Source organism: Pipra filicauda, unplaced genomic scaffold (genome assembly GCF_003945595.2).
Source record: "Pipra filicauda isolate LSUMZ 115617 unplaced genomic scaffold, ASM394559v2 scaffold253_size2546935_pilon, whole genome shotgun sequence".
NCBI lineage: Eukaryota > Metazoa > Chordata > Aves > Passeriformes > Pipridae > Pipra > Pipra filicauda.
In genome coordinates, this window is record NW_024104369.1 from 1 (window position 1) to 14,130 (window position 14,130).

At 61.3% G+C, this 14,130-nt stretch overlaps 2 protein-coding genes across 3 annotated transcripts; one reads left to right on the plus strand and one right to left on the minus strand.

The window, feature by feature from the left end:
* Positions 1–667: 667 nt before the first annotated feature.
* Positions 668–5,842, minus strand: CHPF (chondroitin polymerizing factor). Its single transcript, XM_027734199.2, has 4 exons — positions 5,481–5,842; positions 3,707–4,271; positions 3,387–3,569; positions 668–2,945 (listed from the first exon to the last, which is right to left on the minus strand). The coding sequence occupies exons 1-4, from the start codon at positions 5,783–5,785 to the stop codon at positions 1,683–1,685; spliced, it is 2,316 nt and encodes a 771-aa protein (XP_027590000.1). The 5' UTR covers positions 5,786–5,842; the 3' UTR covers positions 668–1,682.
* Positions 5,843–8,882: 3,040 nt separating this feature from the next.
* Positions 8,883–14,114, plus strand: TMEM198 (transmembrane protein 198). 2 transcript variants are annotated; one of them, XM_027734177.2, is made up of 5 exons: positions 8,883–8,944; positions 10,905–11,155; positions 11,261–11,836; positions 12,071–12,261; positions 12,731–14,114. In XM_027734177.2, exons 2-5 carry the CDS (start codon positions 10,966–10,968, stop codon positions 12,875–12,877), a joined length of 1,104 nt encoding a protein of 367 aa, XP_027589978.1. In that variant the 5' UTR covers positions 8,883–8,944; positions 10,905–10,965; the 3' UTR covers positions 12,878–14,114. The 2 variants fall into 2 exon arrangements, with proteins under 2 accessions (XP_027589978.1, XP_027589979.1); XM_027734178.2 differs by lacking the exon at positions 8,883–8,944 and adding an exon at positions 9,654–9,736.
* Positions 14,115–14,130: the final 16 nt, after the last annotated feature.

The following is a 14,130-nucleotide window of genomic DNA, read 5'->3' on the forward strand; positions in this document are numbered from 1 at the left end:
AGGTCGAGGCCTGGCCTGGGAGTTTCCTTCAGAACTGATCCCAGATGCTGGAGGGCAGAATTCACCCTACTTGGGCAGCCAGCCTGCACTCTGACAGTGGCAGGGGTCCCACATTACTCACGCACAGACCACAAAGACGGTTACAGAGACAGCACATGCAGGAGGACACACAGCTGCACCAGCCCCTCACTGGTGCTCTTCCATGCACAGACAGGGCTGAGGACTGGTCAGTGAGACCACAAGCTTACAGCAACAGGAAAGACAGCAGTCAAAGGACTTTCTGTGGCAAGGGGCTCAGCATCCTGCTGCACCACCAGTGACTGGTAGCAGGTAGTTATAGCAGGACAGCCTGAGGGACCGTGGGCATCAGAGGAGGTACATGATTCTAGGGTTTCAAGCACATATTTCCAAGTGTCTGTTTGGCCCAGCATCTGCCACCCTGTCCGTAAGGAAATGGGCTCCTGCAGTCTCCCCAGGAAGAGGCAGTCATCTCCCAGCTCAGGTAGAGGATGTTTGCAGGTGCATGGGAAAAGCAGCATGCCTGTGAGGAATCTGTCCAGCCAGCTGCACCCAGAGTTTTTACAAACAGCCAGTACCTACCACCACATAGACGTGGCAGTGGAACACCCAGAGGTGCTCCATGAAAGAAATCAGCCAGACTCACTAGTTCATCTCTCCATTTTATTAGTGTAAATGCAACCCATTTCCCCTCCTTTTCCCCTATTAAATACAAACCAGGAGCAGAGAGAGGCTCCTCAGTCACTTTCTCCTTAGGAGATGCACAGCCAAACCCTCTGCCATGCCCACCAGTGTCAGGCACCACGTCCCTCGAGCCCCACACTGGGGAGGGATCCAACCTCTGTCAGGAGGCTCTCGTTTGAGGGCTGTGACCTCCGACGTCCTATCAATACTGCGAAGGCCAAAGCGGCCTGGGTCACGGTTCCCATGGGGAGCAGTTCACGGTACGTGAATACAGCAGGATCCCCTCCAGCACCCCCTGCGCCCACCGGCCCCAGGGGCCAAGTCCCCCACACCCCAACCAGCCAGGAACGCTCCAGCTCATTGCCAAGTGGCAAAGCCCAAAAACCAACCTCCTTCTTGCTCTTTTGGGGTGGGACATGCCCCATCCCACTGCCCAAGCCTGTGGCAGGCACAGGGACATGGCCCTCTCTGCACAACCAGGCCAACGCTCCAAAGAAGCGAAGGGCACAGGCTTGTCCCAGGGCACTGGGGTAACCATGAAGGATCACTCCAGGCCCCGTGGCAGTCATGGCCCTGCAGCAGGGGAACCTTGGGCTCTACATTTCCCCAGTCAAGGGGGGACAGCAAGGGACAGGGCAGCCCATCTCCCCTGTGCTGAGCAGTAGGGACAGGACAAAGGGATGGGGCCAGCAGCCAGCAGCTCTGTGATGAGGAGCCAGGCATTCCAGCTTGCAGCTCAGTGACTCTGCCCCTTTCTTGCCCCGGGGTCTGCACAGCCATGGCCACTCCAGAAAGACCCAGGCACCCTGGGATGGCAGACCCCGGTCCAGGCAGCCCCAGTAGGGCAAGTCAAGAGCTCGGGTACCAGCAATCCCTGCAGCTGCTGGGAGAAGGAAGACAGATTTGGGCAGCAGAAGAGGTGAGGTGAGCAGGCAGGCATGGCATGGCATGGCAGGGCCAGCCTCTCTCCACCCCAGAGTTCAGGTGCTGTTCCCTTGCTCCTGCTCAAAAAGCACCATGGCCAGCTGGGAGCGAGAGCCTATGCCCTCCAGGCTGCTCTGCACACAGCGGTGGTAGATCTCCTCGCTGAGCCGAGGGTTGCAGGCCTGGTGCCGGTAGTGCTGCAGCAGGGCAGGCTCCACAGCCCGGAAGACATGGAGGTTGGAGTACTTGATGAACATGTCGTAGATGTCCAGGGTTTCCAGGATGTCTTCATTCTCCTGCACATCACCTGCCATGCGGGTGCGTGCTGCCATGTAGTCGGCGTTGTAGAAGCAGGCTTCGTGGAAGACATCCCGGTCGAACCGCCCCACGTCCCGCAGCAGGTCCAGCGTGGTAGGTGGCACCTGGTTGTGGTAAGCAATAGCTGGGTTGTAGCCCTGGAAGTGGATGGGGAAGAAGACCTGCCAGTTGTTTATGGTGTTCATCCGGCAGCGGTTCAGGAAGTCGATGGTGACCTCCGTCCCCACGCCGGCCACAAAGAAAAGCGTGTCCACGGGATGCTTCTTGGAGATAATGTCCATGACCTTGATTTGGGAAGGTGCGTCTGTCTTAACACTGATCCATGGGATCTTTACCTCCGCATATTTGCGCTCATACTCAGTGATCTGGGCCTTCACAGAGGCGAAGATGTCATTTTGGGTGACCTGCTGGGCCTCAAAGGGGTCATAAATGAAGAGGAAGGTGAGCACTGCATTCTCACTGCTCTCAAAAGCGGCTGCCGCATAAGCCTCCAAAAAGCGGGCAGCATAGTCCCGGTCGTGGGCTGTCAGCGGCAGGATGACATTGATGCGACTGGCCTCCGTCACATACGGCATGGGGATGATCTCCACCTCGCTGAGGGGCCGCACCAGGTGAACACGTTTTGTGACGGAGCGGCTGTGCCCCTTCTGGGTGACCACCTCCACCTGAAGGTCCAGTGTGTACTCCATGCCACGTGTGGGGTCGAAGCGCCGGTACCCATTCACCAGCTGCTGCTTGCGGACATGGAGCACCGGCTGGTACTTGCGGTTCAGCTCCTCCATGGCCGTGGCCACCACGTCAGCAACGTCTGCCAGATCCGCGCCACGCAGCTCACACTTGGGGGAGCCATCCACACAGGCGTAGACTTGCTCCTCAGTGAAGTAGTCCCAGCGCAGCACCTCAAAGCGGGTTTTGGGCTGGAATGGGGGCGGGATGCCAATGGGCCATGTGGCGCTGTGGTCCCCATCAGCAGACAGGCTGCTGGCGTTCTGGATCTCCATCTGCAAGAGGAGAGATGGAAGAGTGACAGCCAAGACACAAGTAGGTCTTCCAGCTCTGGCAGCAGCCAAGCTGACTCCTGATATTCAGAGATCTGCCAGAGCTGGCTCAAAGAGCAGTGTCAGAACAACTCTGCCTTCAACCTGATTCCCATCCAGCACCTCAGGTTTGCTCTGCCACCCTACCCAGCCTTTGCTGACAGACTTCTGTACCCTGTTTGCCTTCTGTACCCTGTTTGCCTCATCACCCTGAACCACCACCATCTCTCCAGGACCTATCTAGGTCTAAAGCTGCTCTCCAGACAGCACCACTGCCTCTGTAGCCACATGGGCTCAACTGATCATGTCCCACAGCAGGATCAGGTGAGAAACTTGCAGAGTAACCAGAAAGCCCACGGGAATGACAGATGGAACCAAGACCCTCCCAGCCAAGCCAAGTCTCACCTGGAGCTGCTGGATCTCCTGGTAGGTGCTCTCAAGCTCCACCTGTGCAAAGTACTTGTGCAGCCGGTACATCTGGAGGGGATCCAGCACAGGGTGGACAGTGAAGGCGCTCTGGAAACGGAGGTCAGTCTCCCGCTCAGGGTCCACGTTCTTCCCCAGCTCAAAATAGTGGTAATGCAGACCCTGTGCCAGTCAGGAGAGATAGGTCACAGCCAGCCCCAGCCTGCACTCCCACCCCAGCAGATGCCAGCACAGCAAGCTCAAAGGATATAAGGCTGCAAGGGCTAGTCCTCCCAGGACATCTCTGCTGCAGGACCTACCTCATGTTCCTCAGCACAGTTGACACCTGTGTAGTCGATGATGCAGCGGCCCAGCCACTCGTCGGGCCGGGCGCTGAGGATGTCATTGCGGCAGCTCTCCAGGTGCTGCTGAAGGAGCAGGAGGAGGCTGCGGGACAGCAGGTAGCCAAACCCTCCGTAGCAGTAACGTCCCTCAGTGTCCCCACCGATGAACTCCTCGGGACGGCCCAGGTAGAGGTGGGTGTCGATGCTGAGGTGGGCAACCAGGCGGCTGATGCGGTGTGCCTCTGTGTAGGTATCATCCTGCACCAGGAAGAACCAATCGAAGTCGTTCACGTAGTGCTCCAGAAGGTATCTGACAGTCTGGTACATGTTCCAGATGGGCCGCTCGTCACTGTGTGTCACCACCACCATGCCGTGGGGCACCTTGCGGCCCCGTGTGCCCGTGAAGTACACCAGGCGCTCCAGGCGGTGGGCCAGAGTGCGGTTGACAGCCACTCCCAGGGTGTTTAGTGTGCTCTTGGAGGTCAGCACACCCACAAAGAGCCGCTGCCGCATCCCCAGCTCTGTGCTGATGTATCGGGTCCTGCAGGAGGAAGACAATGTCTTCTAGGGCACTGCACCCCACCTCAGCCTGCACCCTCCCTGCTGCAACCAATGGCACCAACCTCGGTTCCTCTGCAGGAACTGCTCCCGGGCTTCAACCATGCACACAAGACATCACCCCAGCATCACCAGCTGCCACTATACCAGAGGCACAGCAGAGCACTCTGCTGAGGTCCCCCGTCAACCTGAGACCATGGAGGACCTTCCCACGAGCTGGCTAGTCCAGCTTAAAACAGAGGCTCTCAAAAGGCTGAAAACAGCTAAAAGCAGGAAACAGGGCTGCACACCCTAGCCCTAGCAGAGACATGACCCACCAGGCACCCACACTATGAGGCCAGCCCCAGCCAGGACAGACAAACTGGGAAGCACCTTCCTGCTGCCCTTACCAGACATACTGCCCTACAAAAGGCAGGCAGGAGAGTCCTTGCTGCCCTCCCTGCGGAAGTCAGGCCCCACACAGGTGGCTGAAGCCAGCAAGGGGCTGGTTGTGTCCCCCTCCCCACCACGGCCCCCAGCTGTCACATTCAGAATGACTTTCAGGTTTAATTCTCCCAGCCTGGTGCAGCGGCAGGAAGCGACCCCCCCCATCCCGTCCCCCAGCCGCTGCCTGGTACACACTGGCCCCATTCAGCCCCCTTCATCCGCCCACCACCTCGCCAGGACAAGGAGGCCCTTTCACTGCCTGCCCCCTGTCATCCAGGGGACACTGAGACGGGGCTGCAGCCGGCTCTGGAGCAGGCTGGAGTTTGCAGAGTCGGGTGGGGACAAGCCACCGCGGGAGGGGTCCCTGCTCAGGCAGGAGGGGACCGTGGCAGGGTGCCCGGCAGCACGTGCTGCAGCAGGCAGCCTTCGCATAGCAGGGAACCTTTGCACAGAGGGCAACCTTCGCACAGCAGGCAGCAGCGTGGGCAAGAGGCTCTTCTGAGTGCCTGCTGAGGGCTGGGAGTAAGGAGAAGGGGGGGCAGAGGGCGCTTGCAGAGAGAAAAATCCTAGGTGGCTGCAGGGAGGATAAAGTACATCGCTGGGCCTCCTGGAAAGACCCCCTGCCGCGGCCCGGCAGGCACACGCCCACACCCGGGCACCCCGAACTCGGCCGCAGTTACCCCTACATAAAGCCCGGGGAGCCGCGGCCGCCCGCCCTCACCGGGGCCCAGCTCCCCCAGCCCGGCCCGGCCCGGCCCCCCCGCACCTGACAGCTTTCTTGGCGGCCCTGCCGGGGCTGGGCGGGCGGTAGGGCACGACTCGAGGCTCCCAGCTGTCGACGCCCAGCCCGGCGGGCACGGCGTTGGGCCTGCGCGCCGCGTTGCCGTTGGCGGGGCCGGGGGGCGGCGCGGGGCCGCCGTCGGGGCGCGGGCGGGTGGCGGGGTGCGACGGCGGCCCGCAGGGCTCCTCCACCCAGGTGACGCTAAGCAAGCTGAGGGTGAAGCCCAGCGAGACGCCGATGGCCACGGGCCCGGCGGGCCGCAGCACCGACAGCACGAGCGACAGCCGCATGGCCGGGACGGGACCACGACCGGGACCGGGGACGGCTCCGGGGGCCGCTGGCGGCGCCGCCGTCCGACGTGTCACCCACTGGCCCCGCCCCGCTCGCGTCACCCGCTCTGGCCAATGGGCCGTGCTGCGGGAGGCGCGTCACGCGGCTGCTCAGCCAATCGCAGGGCGGGGGCGGTTTGGGGGCGGGTCCAGGTTGCTGGGAGACCGCGCGGCGGGGACCCCCCGAGGGCGCGGCCGGGACCTTTCGCACCCCTGAGGGGCACCGGCCGGAGCAGGGGAGGCGTGGCGGGGCTGCCCCGTGCCGTCGTGTGCACCCCCGGCGCTGTAGGGCAGCAATGCAGCTCCCCCGCCCACAGAGCGCCCTTCGGCTCGGAAAGCGCGTCCGCCGGGGACCTGGCACCTGGCACCTGAGCCGGCTTAAGGGCGCGTTTCCCCGGCCCTTTGTGCCCGGGACAGGGTGGCCGCCGCGGGGCCGTGTGTCTCCTCCCCGGGACAGCCCAAACCACGACGCTGGTGATTTCATGGTGGGCTTCAAGCGACACGTTCCCCAAATCTCTGCCCGAGGGTCTTCCAAAAGATGTGGGTGGTGGCGCTGGGCTCTACCTGAAAGTCCTCAGGAGGTGCCCAGTGATTGTGGGTGGATGAGGGGTGAGGGTCTGGCCTCAGCAAAGCGTGAGCCGCGGGCTGCAATTGGCAGCTGAGCACGCCAGGTATGCCAGCTGGAAACCCCTTGGATGCAGAGCAGCAAACCATCCCAGAGGACAGGCAAACTGTAGGAAATACCAGCAGCAGGGACCCCTATCATGTGAGTCAAACTGGACCAAAGTGGGCTCCTTTGGTTGGGTCACCATTCCACCATGAGCTGTCTGCAGCACATAGACACTGTTGCACCGGCTGCCAGAAAGAGCCCCCCGGGCAGACAGAGCTGGAAAAACCGTCTTGGAGCAGAGTTTGCTGCACAAACAGAGCTTCCAGCACAGGAATGATCCAACCCAGAAGCTACAAGGACAGCAGCCCTACATGGCCACTCAGTGCCAGGCATTACTGAATAAGGACAAGAAGGAGGACCTGGCCTTTCCGCCCATTCCCAGCCTATGGCTTCACTTCCAGCAGCGTCACAGGCACTGGGACTCTCAAGTGCCTCTGCATTTACTCTGGCTGGTGGGGAACCCATTCCACCCTCCCCATGAAACGCAGCCCACCTGCCCTTGGGAGCACCAGCAGCCACAGAGCACTGCGGGCACTGAGGGCAGCCGGAGGCCCGCTCAGTTCCAGGATCTCTTTCATTTTCTGAAACAAAGCAGCCTGTTTTCATCGAGAAGCGGTTGGCAGCATCTCACCCCCCTGAGATACTAGACCATCATCCAAGTTCGGCTCATTTTCATAGGCCTTTTTTCTCCTGAATAGGCCAAGACAAGCAATAGGCAAAGGCAGTCACGTGGACGGCAGTTTAATGAAGAACATATAAAAACTAGAAACAGAGAGAATGCAATGGGATGAGGAGATACCGGAAGGGAAAAGATGCAGAACTAAGAAATGAGCAAAGATTTTCCATGCACAAAGGTCAAAAAACCAGGCATGATCATATAAAAAACAAAGGATCCTGTTTTCTGTACACAGAGAAACGTGATAGAAATAGATGTATTTAATTTCCTTTATGGGTTGGAATATGTAACTTTAGCCACCTTGTACAAACCTGGATCATTTTACACGAGTGATGAGAGGTTTCATTCTGAAATGACGCTGTTGATCTGAACTTATATTTAGACAGAGGTACAGATCAGAGAAAATAATGAGTTTTTCAGACTTTTAGCCTGGGAAACCTGCATGGAGAATAAGCTGTGTTCAGAGCACATGTCTCTCCAGGGCTTGCCTGGGCAGTGGCTGAGCCCAGGGTCCCTGTGCCCGGCCTTGGGAGATCCTGTGGGGCAAGCAGGCAGCAGTGCCGTTCCTCCAGCAGCCCCTTCTAGCCCCCTACCAGCTGCAGCTCCCGCCTTTGTCTCTCCAGTGTTGGCATGGGGCTGGGAAGGGGCTGCCAGGGGAACGGCAGCTTCTGCCAAGAGCTTTCTCCCTGCCAGGATTTCCCGGGGGTCCCTGTGTGCCACAGCCAGGAGGCGCCAGCTCCAGAGAGCTCTGCCTCTGCAGAGCACTGTGTCCCCACATCTGCCTGCCATGGCTGTATCTCCCATCCACTCGTGGGGGGATGGTTGGGCAGCCACTCTAGGTGCCCTTGATGTGTACATTTGCCCCATCAGAATGCAGGCACTGCAATTCCTGTGGCCCTAGCACAGTCCCTTGCATACTGCACAACCCCCTGCACAACTGACGTGAGGTTATCCTGCAGTTTTCACATCCACACCCCTGCACCCCAATCCACTCTGTCCCTATGCACCATCCTGAGGGGCCCACAGCCCTCACAGCCGCTGTACACCCAGCACATGGCACACGTGGCATGGCACGGAGCGCACTGCACTGCGCTGCACACAGGGCCTTGGGCTGAGTCCCCCATGGCACAGGGCATGGCACCCCAGTGCACACCCTGATGTACACCCCAGTGCACGTGCTTGTGCACACCCCCAGTGCCCACCCCAGGGCACATCACAATGCACACCTGTGCACATCCCAGAGCACATCCCAGTGCACAGCCCAGGGCACACCACAGTGCAAACTCCAATGTACAAAATGCACACCCCAAGGCACACCCAAGTGCACACGCCAGAGCACACCGCAACGCACACCTCAGTGCACCCCAACGTACACCCAAATACACACCCAAGGGCACATCCCAATGCAAACCCCAGTGCACGCCCCAGTGCACACCTCATTGTACACCTCAGTGCACCGCCCAATGCACAGCCCAATACACACTCCGATGTACACACAGTGCACGTGCCCGTGCACACCGCACCGCACACCCCAATTCACACCCCGCCGCACACCCCACCTCACGCCCCGCCCACCGCAGAGGCCCCGCCCCCGGGCCGCGAGGCCCCGCCCCCGGGCCGCGGTGACGGCGCGGTGACGTCAGCGGAGCTGTCCGCTCAGCACCGCGCGGCGGCCGCGCCGCCACCATGCGCGGGGCCCGCGGCCGGGAGCGCCGGGAGCGCCGGGAGCGCCTGGCGCCGCGGGGCCGCCGCCGCTGCCGCGCCGGGAGCGCAGGTGGGAGCAGGCGGAGCGGCACGGGGGGGTCCGCACGTGGGGGTCCGGCAGGCGGGGGACGCGCCGGACCCCTTGGGGGAAGGGCTGTGGCACTCGGTTCCCGGTCCTCCCCTCGTGCGGCGGAGCGAGCGCGAAGCCCGGGATGGGCATGCGGGTTGGCCTGGCGGAGCGGCCCCCGGGACCCCCGCCCCGAACAAAGAGAGGGGCGGGGCGGCCCCGCGCCCCGGCGGCCTTTGCGGCCGTCGCTCGGCAACGCCGCGCCCGCCTCGGCGGTCCCGGGCCCGGCGGGTGCGGTGGGGCCCGACCGGGGGGCGCCGCGGCGGGGCCGCGTCCCGGGCGCTGCCCCCGGCCCCCGCCGCGCCGTGCCCCGCGGGGCGGGAAGGGGAGGCCGGGGGGCCCGGGGCGGGCGGCAGCAGGTGGGTAAGTCCCGGCGCCAATGAGCAGGCGCTGGGCTCCCCTAGCAACAGTGCCCGCGCCAATGGGCGCCGCCAGCCGCCCGCGCCGCTGCCCGCAGCCCTGCCCGCCGCCCCGCTGGGACCGACCCTCCCGGGCGGCCCTGCCCCGAGCTCTGCACCGGCCCGGCGTGGGCTCAGGGCACAGAGCAGCACCCCGCTGCCCTCCTGCCACTCCACTGGCCGTGCTGAGCCGTGCCAAGCCATGCTGTCCCCACGCCGGCCAGCCAGCCGTGCCCTGCCCCATCCCCGACCCCCTGGGGTGGCAGAGCCCTACTCTCACCCCACACAACATTACCCAGCCCCGCCAGGGCCGGCTCGTCGCTCCTGGGCTCTTCGGGTAAAGTCCAATCCTGCTTAGCATCCCCTCGGGGCCCCGCGCTTGGCTGCCTGCTCTGTGCCCGCCCGCTTCCTTGGGATTAGGCTCTGTGCTTGGCTTCCCCACGGGGATTTGCCCTAGCTGGTGGTTCCTTCCCCAGCCGGAGGGAGGGAGGAGGCCAGTGGCAGGGGAAGAGATGCCAGTGGAGTCCGGCCGGGCAGCAGCGAGGTGCTGGGCAACAGGGAGCCATGACTGCAGCCTCTGCCCTCTTCCCTGCTCCTTCTTAGAGCACTGTTTTTGTGAGCTGTCCTGAACTGGCTGCTTTAACTTGGCACTGGGAAGGAGTGATGCTGGCCTGGGGACAATCAGTGACAATAAACCCATTCTAAACCAACTGAGCCTTTAAAGGGACTACGGGGGCAAAGGGATGCTGGAACTGGCTCCAGGTGGGAGCAGGCAGACGGCCGCTGTAATTAGGTTTAAACTGGAGCTGGATCAGTCTTTGCAGGGGATTATGACCCCTCCGTCTGTGTAGGCGCTGTGGGGGGCCTAGTAACTGCTTGCTCAGCGTCCTGGCACAGCTGCAGCATTAGGGGTGAGCCCTCGGGTAAGGAGCAGGAACATCTAGGGCTGGTGCGTCTCTGGCCCCATAGGTTGGCATGGGAGGGCTGGATCCAGTGTGGAGGCCCAATTTGTTTTTACAAGGACACTAGGAGCTGGAGCAGAGATGAAAAATAGCCAGAAATATGATTAGAGGATTGGAGAAAATGCCTTGGAGTACAAGCTTAAAGAGCTCAATCTGTTTAGCCTATAAAAATAGAAGACTGAGGGGTGACTTAATTACTGAGCATAATTACTTCACAGGCAGAAAATACCAGGTTGTGGAAGTCTCCCGTTAATCGAGCAGGAAAAGGGTGCTGGAGAGCCACGGGCAGGAAATTGAAGACAGACAAATTATAAAACAACGCGAAGCTCCTGGGGGTGCAGGCAGGTTCTCTGGGGACAGTGCATCCCTTCAGCCACATGCTGTGTGATGGTCTGCACCCCCACCGATGAGGCTGTTCCCCCATTCCCTCCCTTCCCACATAGCAGTGGGGGGACAGAGCAGGATTTCTGGTGGCTGAGTGCTGGGATTGCTTCTGGGCACATGCCAGTGGTGTCTCCATTCCCCTTGTCTCTTTCTCACCAGGTGGGGCGGGTGCCGGAACACAGTTTTGCCGGCAAGCCATGAGGCAGGAGTGGAGATTTTGATGCCTCTCCCAGGAGTCCCCAGAGCCATGACTGCAACTGTGCAGACGCTGCGGTTCAAGCTGCTGCCGCACGAGCCAGGCCAGGAGTGGGAGCCCAGCTGCCAGCAGGAAATTGAGCGTCGCTACCAGGTGGTGCCCTCGGTGGTGTGCGCCATGTGCTGCCTTTTTGGCATCATCTACTGCTTCTTTGGTGAGCCAGGCCAGCCCAGCAGCTGGTGGGGCAAGCAGGGAGAAGGGCAGGGGGGAGCTGGGGGTGCTGTCCATCCACTCCCTGACTGCGGTGGTCTCTCCATAGGCTACCGCTGCTTCAAGGCCGTCATGTTCCTGACAGGGCTGATGTTCGGCTCCATCATCATCTTCATGCTGTGCTACAAGGAGCGGGTGCTGGACACACAGCTGAGCGTGGAGGCCTCAGTGGGCATTGGGCTGGGCATTGGAGTCCTGTGTGGACTGGTCACCATGCTGGTGCGCAGCGTTGGCCTCTTCATGGTGGGGCTGCTCCTGGGGCTGCTGCTGGCAGTGGCCACACTGGTAGTGATGGAGCAATTCTACCACCCGCCAACAGTGTGGATCCCCATTGCGCTGCTCCTGGGTGTGGGGATGCTCTTCGCCGTCCTCACCCTGCAGTGGCAGCGCTTCTTCACCACCCTCTCCACCGCCGTCTTTGGGAGCGCCATCATGACCGTCACCGTCGACTACTTCATTGAGCTCTTCCTCCTGGTGCAATACATCTACGAGCGCATCAAGGTGGCCCCTGCTCGCCCCGTGTGCTGGTACAGCTGGGTCATTCTGGGCGTCTGGCCACTCCTCACCACACTGGGTGTCCTGGTCCAGTGGAAGGTCACAGGGGAGGGCTACTCCCATACAGAAGGTGTGTGGGGACTGGGGGAGATTTGCATGTGCAGGGTGAATGGAGGAGCCAGGGACGCTAGGGACTGGGGTGGAGGTTCCCAGCACCTCGTTTGCATGGACAGATATGGGGTTTGGGACTCTGTGGCGGCACAGCACTCAAAGGGAGGCTTGAGTGCACAAAGCTGGCACTGGTTTGGGTGCGGAGATCATTTGGGTGTGCTCCCCAGTGCTCACAGGCCCCTCTGCTCCACAGTGATCATCAGCCGGCAGCAACGCCGGGTGCAGCTGATGCGCATCAAGCAGAGGGAAGACCGAAAGGAGAAGAAGAAGAAGCGGAGACCCCACCACCCGCCACCCCACCAGCACAAAGCCCACCCACCAGAGCCTGCTTACCGCCGCAAGCCCAACCCTGTGCGCCGCTTCGATGGGGACGTGCTCTCCCCTGTGAGTCCCACAGCCAGGGTAGAGATCTCCCCCAGACTCCACAGCCCTTCCTTCTCCATGTGGGTGGGCCGCAGTGTGGAAAGGTGTCCAGGCACCTCAGTTGACATCTGAGCACCTCAAGGGATGAGACTGGGGCATCCCAGGGACCAGGTGGCTCAGGAAGGGCTAACCTAGGACATTACTACCACAGAGCAATTCAGCCTTTGGAAGGAAATGAAAACTGCTGGCCGAAGCACTGTGGGCACAGTAGAAACAGGTGGTAGGCAAGGTGTGAAGTGTGTGCCCAGGGAAGGCATGAGACTCTGCACCCTGCTCTGGACCGCCCCTGGAGGGCCTGAGCGCTGGGGATTGCACAGGGCTGTTTCAGGGGAGAGGAGGGGGAATGCTGCTGCAAAGTTTAGGGTGGAGTGGGGTGGAGTGAGCCAGGAGCAGAGCCCCTCTCATTCTCTGTTCCCCCTCTCTCAAGCAGAGCTACATCCAGAGTTTCCGGGAGCGGCAGACGGGACCATCTCTGAACAATCTCATCGCCAGCTCCCACGCCGTGGTGGACCTGGACTATGACTGCAGCTCCACCGTGCCCCTCACCACGGGCTCTGGCCCTGCTGTGAGGGTATAAGCCAACCCAGTGACCTCGAGCAACACCAGCACCCCAGCCTGCTCTGACAGAACCCCTGGGACAGGCAGGGCTGTGTCTTCGGCCCCAGATGGCCACGTGCAGCTGGGGGCTGCAGATGGAGACCCTTCTTGGAGACATGTGGGACTTGTCTGGGAAAGCTCTAGCTGCCCATGAGATCCAGAGGTGCTGGGGAAGCCCTTCAACAGGGACTCAGCCCAAGGGCCAGCACCCATGGACATGCATTGCGAGTGGCTCTGCTGGGGTGGTGGGTTCCTGAGCCCCTACTGCTGCGTGTTACCCTATGGTCTGGGCACGCTCATCCTGCATCCTAACATTTCCCTCCCCATATTTGAGCCCCCCTTTCCCAAGAGCAGCTCCCCATGCCTGCCCTCACCCCATTGCACCACCCAGCAACTCCCCAAGTGCCTGTCCCCTATGTCCCTTCCTCAAAGAGCAGGTCCCACAGCCCTTTTCCCCGCAGGGACTCCCCTGAGCATGTGTGCCCTGTCCCACCCTGGCCCCAAGAGCAGCTCCCAGGCAACATTTCCCAAAACCTGCCTCCTCAGAAGGTCCCCCTGCCCTAGCCACCCTTCCTACACCCCAGAGCAGCTTGCCACTCCCCTTTTTCCCAAGCTGGACCGGGGTGATCCTGGGGCAGAGACTGCCAGAGCCAGGTGGTTCCCAGCGTGATGCTGGCAAGTGGTGCCTGTCCAGCGGGAGTTGCGCTCACGGGGTGCATCCCCCACAAAATGTTTTGATGGGAGACAGGACACTGGCTCCAGCCTTTGGGCGGAGGCTGGGCTGCCTCAGGGATGTGGGGACCCCTGCAGTGTCAGAGACCGTCGCTGTTTTGCTGGCGACTGGATTTTTATAGTGGCCAGGGGGGCCCTGGGGCAGGGCAGGGCAGGAGCCCCTGCCCAGAGCACTGCTGAGGGCAGAGGCTCACGCCTTGTATATATTTCTCTTGCTGTGATTTGTATTAACTTATTATGGAGTGAGCCAGGATTTCCCCATGGCCAGGCAGGCAGGATGGTGGTGAGACTGGATCAGGGAGCCCCTTACTTTGGGAGCCCCCCACAGCGCAGCCCAGCTGGCCCCGCTGCCCCAGGAACTGCATGTTTCTGCCAGGCACCCCCTCTCCTGCAGCGTCGTGCTGCCATCTCCTTTTCAGTCTCTTTTGTAAATGTGCCAAATGCTGCTGAGGCCTCGGCCACACAGTAAAGAGCCTTTCAGAGTCCGGTGTGTGAGGCCAA

Excerpts from the sequence above, each read along its gene's own strand:
- CHPF (XM_027734199.2), bottom strand. The coding sequence starts at position 5,785 with ATGCGGCTGTCGCTCGTGCTGTCGGTGCTGCGGCCCGCCGGGCCCGTG. Across the intron at positions 3,570-3,706 it reads ACTGTGCTGAGGAACATGAG|GGTCTGCATTACCACTATTT; the intron begins GTAGGTCCTGCA and ends TGACTGGCACAG. Across the intron at positions 2,946-3,386 it reads AGGAGATCCAGCAGCTCCAG|ATGGAGATCCAGAACGCCAG; the intron begins GTGAGACTTGGC and ends CTCCTCTTGCAG.
- TMEM198 (XM_027734177.2), top strand. The coding sequence starts at position 10,966 with ATGCCTCTCCCAGGAGTCCCCAGAGCCATGACTGCAACTGTGCAGACG. Across the intron at positions 11,156-11,260 it reads CATCATCTACTGCTTCTTTG|GCTACCGCTGCTTCAAGGCC; the intron begins GTGAGCCAGGCC and ends GTCTCTCCATAG. Across the intron at positions 12,262-12,730 it reads ATGGGGACGTGCTCTCCCCT|AGCTACATCCAGAGTTTCCG; the intron begins GTGAGTCCCACA and ends TCTCTCAAGCAG.